At 40.1% G+C, this 6,703-nt stretch overlaps 1 protein-coding gene across 1 annotated transcript; it reads left to right on the forward strand.

Moving 5' to 3' along the window:
* Window positions 1–2,079: 2,079 nt before the first annotated feature.
* Window positions 2,080–5,813, forward strand: LOC104954947 (putative golgin subfamily A member 6-like protein 6; the record flags this gene model as incomplete). The annotated part of the gene is made up of 6 exons (XM_010782159.1): window positions 2,080–2,159; window positions 3,422–3,526; window positions 4,265–4,414; window positions 4,664–4,819; window positions 4,992–5,087; window positions 5,585–5,813. Coding segments are annotated over exons 2-6 (730 nt in total), but the record flags the coding sequence as incomplete, so codon positions are not given.
* Between the last annotated feature and the right edge of the window lie 890 nt (window positions 5,814–6,703).

The raw sequence follows: 6,703 nt of genomic DNA on the forward strand, positions 1-6,703 counted from the left end.
CCCTCTCAGGGTGAGTGTGCGCTGGGAGAAAGAACGGACACGTGGCTATTAGGGGTTTAACGGTTCACAAACATTTCGGTTCGGTACGTACCTCGGTTTTTAGGTCACGGTTCGGTTCGGTACGTTTTCGGTACAGCAGAAAAAATTATCACAAAAGATAAAATATATATATATTTTTTTTAATTATTATTAAACTGTGGATATTCACTCAAATAAATACAAAATATAATAAAATAAACATTAAGGTGCAGCAGTTCGATGAACTGAAATAATCTGTATTTGAACTGTACTAGTCCCGATAACGATAGTATCAGGTGTCCAATGTAAACGTGCTATTCTCTTCTTTCCTGCTCATAGTGGCCATCGCACCACAAAGTGTAAGTGTGACACTTTAAAAACTGTTTTGTCATGGATAAAAGAAAATAACTAACATGATCATAATTTACAGTCATTGCCATGCTCATCGAAACTAACTGGCTGCTAGTTATATCTTCATTTTTAATTAAATCTTATAACATTGGTATCAATTATCATCTGACTCGGCAAGAAAGCGTAAAGTGTTACACAAAATATTGAACTGCTCCTTCATACAATTCAAAGTTTATCAATATATGAAATATGGGTGAAAAACAAATGAATCTCTTAACTCAATGATTATCTTAAACTGAGATAAATATAGGTTGAGAGGTCTTGGAAGTTGTGATTATAAAAAGCCTTTTAAAGCAAACAGTTGTTATTTTAACCTGTTTTTGGACGCAAGAAAAACAGGTTGAGTGAGAGTGCAACAATTCTCAGCAGCTCCTGAGTCACATGTCCAAACAGCTCCATAAACCACTGTGTGAATGTTGACTGAGCACAAATCGAATGCATGAAAGGAATGGAGGGTGGATGTACTGTGTTTTTGTGTCTGTTGAAGGGTGTGTCAGCATTTCCTCACTTAACGGTGGAGATAAGGACACGCACACACAAACACACTCGTACAGCCTCTCGCAGGAATCCTCCCCGACCGGTAGAGTTTGCCCAGGGCTTAGTAGTATTATCATAGAGAATATCATTAAGAAGCACCTTAGCTGCTTTGAGTTCACATGACCTGATCTCTGCTTTTCATGTGAACACAATGTTCCTCATTCTCAGAGTTGAATATAAAAAAAATAATTTATGAGAAATATGTAGAAGTGGCAGCAGGTTTAAACATGAACAGTGCTCAGTGTAAGAGCAAATCTGTCAATGGATTTATGAATCAAAGTATATTACAATCACATTTAAAGACTGTAAAAGCCAGAGAAAAAAAAAACATAACCTGATGACTTTGTTGTAACTTATAGCCTGCTGCTGAGCTATTAACCTTATTAGCAGGTTAGTTCTACTGAACTGAATGTGACAGCTGAGTCTAACAATAGGCTGAACATAGTACTGAGCTGAATTCTGTATCAGCACTACACTGTTGTCTGCATTGTAGTGCATTCACGCACAGTTGTATGTACTGAAGGGCACTAACAGCGACTGCTTATCTTAGGGAAATAATGTGAAGGAACCACATAATTGACTCGCCAAAAAGGTTTGTGAATTCCTTTCAAACATGCATTGAGTATTTGTAAAGGAGAAAAGTAGCAATGCATATTTACATTATAAATTCATCTGTGATCTTTAAATCAACAAATAGTGAAAATATAACATTGCATGTCCAAAGACAAAAGGCAGCAAGAGACAAATAGCTTTTCACCAGCCAAAACATCAACGCCTCATGAGTCTGTTGGTGTGTCACCATGGCGAAATGTGCTCCTGGGGACCCTTACTGTAGTGGGAACCAACACACAATCTGTTCACTAATTTGCCAGTTGTTTATAGTTTTGTCTTTCTAGTCTTAAGTTTAAAAAAAATGAAAATATTAGCGTTTTTGGGCCATTTGATGATCAAAACAAGGCACTTGATGATATTTTGAAAGGCATGTGTCACTATATTCTGTTGTTTTGAATAATTGTTAGCTGCTACACCTAAACCCAAGCCATAGATTCTGGCCCCAGACCTATTCTTGAAACTTTCATTTGACTTTTTGTTATTTGTTTTCCTCTTCCCTTCAGTTGGTCCATGAGAAGGATGGCAGCTCCCTGCTGCAGGGCCTCGGCCTCTCGCTGCACAGCCGGGAGCGTCTGATCCAGGTGGGTGAGGCGATGAGGGGGGACAGGAGTCAGTCATGCACACAGCCGTGGGATCTTCTGCCGCTGCCCGAGCTTTGGCTCTAAGCTCACAGGAATGTTGTTTGTCTGTGTAGTCCTCCTACGCCCTTAAAGTGGCAGTGCCAGAGCTGCAGTCACGTTGTCTGCTCGTACATAGTGCCAGTGACACTGACGTGTGTTTGCTGCTTTTATTTTTAGCTCCTGATTAACAACAGGAGTTTTATTGTAAATCACTCTGGATGAATGTTATAACTAAACGGCCAAAGCATTCAAGACGCATAGTGAAAAAGAAACACCACAGACTAACTTATCTGAAAGGTTGCTTTAAAGGAATACAGCCTATTAAAGATTACAAATAAGTGACAGTATAACAAAGTCCCTTTTGGACTTTTACCTTGGGATTTATTCTTGGCCACACTGATCAAATGAAACAACTCTGTGCTTACTGTTTCCGTGATGAGATTTAGATGAGAATATCACGGCCACAATCATATATGTCTGGTAAATGTGAAGCTACAGACGGCAACTTGTTAGCTTAGGTTAGCATCAAGATCAGAAACCTTGGGAAACAGCTGCCTGGCTCTGTTTAAACAGCAAAAACTCAATATGGCCTGTTAATTATTGAGCTGGTAGGAACATTTGACTCTGCACGAACCTTTGCTAGCTGTTCCCCATGTTTTTGTGCTTAAATGAACTAACCAGTAAAGTCATACTTATACATACAGATATGCAAGTTAAATCAACTTTCTCAACGTACTTTTACCAATAAAACAAATAACGACATTACCACCTTCCAACAATTTATTTTAAAATAGGCAAAAAGCTTTTAGGTGTTTTACGAACATGCATGCATCTAGCTTAGAATAATACAGTGATACATCAGCTGTTTATATGCAGTGAAAATTGAGTTACATAAAACCTGGTCGCCTAAATCCTAATGTCAACACCAACATTTTCAGGAGGTACATTTAGTCTTGTGATTTTGAACAGATTTTGAGTTACTGGTTGAATAGATAAGTAATGCATTTGCCTGTCTAATGGAGCTGCAGATTTATTACTGCACTCCCTGATGTTTGCATATGTATCAGCGTTGCTCTGGCCTCTACAGTATGTGAACACTTGGCTCAGTTTATTCTTTTATTTTTTGGGGGGAACTTTTCTATTACAGTTTTCCCCTAACTGTGGTGTCAGATGAATGAGTTTGGTATTTGGTACTAAGCAGGCAGATGTTTCCTCTGCTACAGGAGTGTATGGGTCTGATCAGAAGGCTGTGTGTGGAGGAGGGAGGAAGTGCAGAGCTAGCCAACAAGCTGGCTGAAAATCTGAAAGAAACTACATCTGCCAACAAGGTTAGTGCTGACACTGTCCTTTTCCATCATCATTATTGACTTGTTTTTTTTCTGTCTGCTTATGATGACATTTTACCCATGAAGCAAAGCAGTTATCGGCAGGAGATAGACTCAATGCTGCTGCCCCTGAAGGCTTCTGTATCAGCAGAGCAGATCTTGTGGTTCCTACTTGTGCTTTTACCTGAGGCCTGCAGGAAGTGTTACCAGTCTAGCAGCAGCATGTCAGTTATTACCTCAGGCTCTGTGGAAAAAATAAGGCTGATGTATCACTTTTATTTTAAGTTAACTCCATTTTTACATTGAATCTCACAAAAATGAACATATTGTTTTTGATTGCAGATTTTAACTTTAAGTCAAACTTGCATTGACGTTGAATGAATTGAATCATTAAGATCATTTGAAAGTATTGTTACACACAGCTGGGAATCACTGAAAACAACAACATATTATCTTCCATATGGTGGCAACTGGCTTCTAATCACACTTTCGTCTTTGGCTGGTATGATTGTAAAATGGCTATTAGATTGAATTCTAAAAAAGGTCTCAAAGTCTTGAATGTAATTTGGTGAACCCTGCAGAAACCCTGGTCTGGAAGTTAACCTTAACTATACGTAAAGCAGTAGTTAGTTTGTCAAAACATAAATGCTACACCTCCTCCCGCACCACGTTGTGTTCCTGCGTTGTGTTAACCAGGGAGTAAGATGCTCAAAGTAATGTTTGATGCTTTGTGATCTGTAGGCTGCCCTGCAGACTTTGAGGTTGGAAGTGACCGAGAAGGAGAAGAGCATGGAGAAAGAGATCGAGGCACTCAGGAAGGCTGGAAGAGACCGAGAGAAAGACCTCGACATGCTCAACACCGTGCTGCAGTGCAACCAGGATATCATCAATGTAGGAACACGTACTGTACACGTACTGTACACACACACACACACACACACACACACACACACACACACACACACACACGAAACCAGGGATAGAATTGGCTGCATTGATGTTAAGACCACACACAGTGTTATTTTAGAGTACCCAACCCTAGTAGGTACTGTATACATTTTTACTCTGTCCCCTGCGCTGTTAACTTTGCGTGTACTTTAAGTGTTATTAAGAAAGACCTTCATTTTGTCCCCAATGCAGGACATGCGAGTTGCTCTGGGGGAGAAGGAGCGACTGCTGATGGAGGTAGAGAAAGAGAGGGAGGTATGGAGACAGAGGGATCGAGCCCTCACTGCTGTCCTGCAGGAGAAGGACGCTCTCATCCAGGAGCTGGAGAGCTGTCGCAAAGATACACAGGTAATAAACAACAATGTCATTTCTGTTGGGGGTAGTGTCTTCTTTACTTTTCAAAGCATTTAACATCTAACACAGTGAGACCAAGTTGCAGAGCTTGCGTTGTCTCTGTAATATTGAATAAGGAAACGTTTACTCACAACATTTCCCCCTGTCTGGCTCTGTGACTGGTCAGGGGTTGGCAGTGGACAGAGAGGGAAATGGCGCCACCTTGTGCAAGGAGGTTGAACAACTCACCACAGCCCTGCAGGAGTACCAGGACATGGTGCAGGTGAGACATTAGCATGAGGAAAGGATTATATAGCAATGATAAATGGGGGGAAACAAAGAAGCGGCCGACATATTGACCTTTTTCCAAAAAGAGAAAAAATCTTGTTACACTTTTTTTTCACACTTGAATTGACACAAAATAGGATTTCATTTGTTTTTGTTTTTAATTCAAGGCCATGATTGCAAGGTATGATAAAAACATATATGGTCATTCAATAAATGATTGACAAAAATTATGTTTACATTTTGGGTAATTAATTCATTGTTTCAGTCATTTCTCAAGCAAAAAGTGGGACATTACTCCTAATATTATCAGACACCAGCTTCTCAAAAGAAAACATTTGGTGTTTATTCTTTAAAAAATGTTTTTGGTCAAATATAAATCTCTACAATAGTCATATTGAGCTCTTGGAAGTTGGGTGGACATTGTTTGATGACACACAACACGGCAAACATCAAATCTCAGGGTTTCTAACTATTAATGTTTCTTTTCACCAGAACCAGCAGCAGAGCCACAGTCAGACGGTGTCCTCTCTGTCAGAGCAACTCAAAGACACCCGGCAGGCGCTGAGGGAGAAAGAGAAGGAGAAGAAGGAGGCGGACAGAGTGTGGCAGAACAGCAGAGAGGACCGAGAGAGAGAGGAGAGGAAGCTGAGGGACAGTCTGGAGAAGAGAGACAAACTCATAGAGGTGCGGTGCAGGAGTGTGATACTGATTGATCTTCTATGTTAGTCTACAACCAGTGTTTTTATACTGTAGACCTGGGGGGCGCCGAAGATCGTAGGGGGTGCGCCAGGCCTCAGATGATTAGACTTTTTTTTTTTACATATAATTGGAACGCAATATATGATTTTCGCTAAAAGCCTTGTCTACATTACAATAATATATATATAAAGAAATTGATTGATTAATTAGTTTAAATAAAAAATTCAAGTTAGTAGCTAATAAAGGCATTGAAAGACAGAAATGTATAATTCTTTCTTTAATAGAAATGTTTCTTCTTCCCGTAAAGTGTCCAAACCAGGCTTGTCTGGATAAGCGCATTTTTAAAACAAAGTCATTGTCCATACCGGTTTCAGTTAGATTATTTGTCACAGTTGCTTCGATCAGATCAGTCTCCTCCATTTTGTACATTATTTACGACTTTTGAATCCACATAAACACATCGGCAAAATCCGGCTTACTTTGAGCATGTGTTTCAAACAGTTTAATCCCTTTGTGAATTGTTTCCACTTGCGCCGTCCTTTAATTTCTTCATACAGCGGGAATCCAAATGAATGAATCCTGAATCCAATAACCATCAAAGTCACTCCAATAGTGCTCCTTAATTACGCTGTCATCCTCCTTTAACAAAATACTTCACATTCATCCAGTTTGTGACAGTAGTTGTAGCATTTTTGAGACTTTTAAACTTGAATTACCGCTGCTGCGCCCCCCACCCCACAAACCGGAGTCATTTGGGGGGGCTCTTGGGAAAAAAGGTTGGGAACCACTGCTCTAACCCATCCTAGTACTAGGAGCAGTGGGCAGCTATTGTACAGGTTCGGTGCCTTGCTCAAGGGCACCGACCATTTGAATATCGCACATTTTAACGCTCCCACAAGTACTGAGACTGCC

Source organism: Notothenia coriiceps, unplaced genomic scaffold (genome assembly GCF_000735185.1).
Source record: "Notothenia coriiceps isolate Sejong01 unplaced genomic scaffold, NC01 NC01_scaffold00024271, whole genome shotgun sequence".
Classification (NCBI taxonomy): Eukaryota; Metazoa; Chordata; class Actinopteri; order Perciformes; family Nototheniidae; genus Notothenia; species Notothenia coriiceps.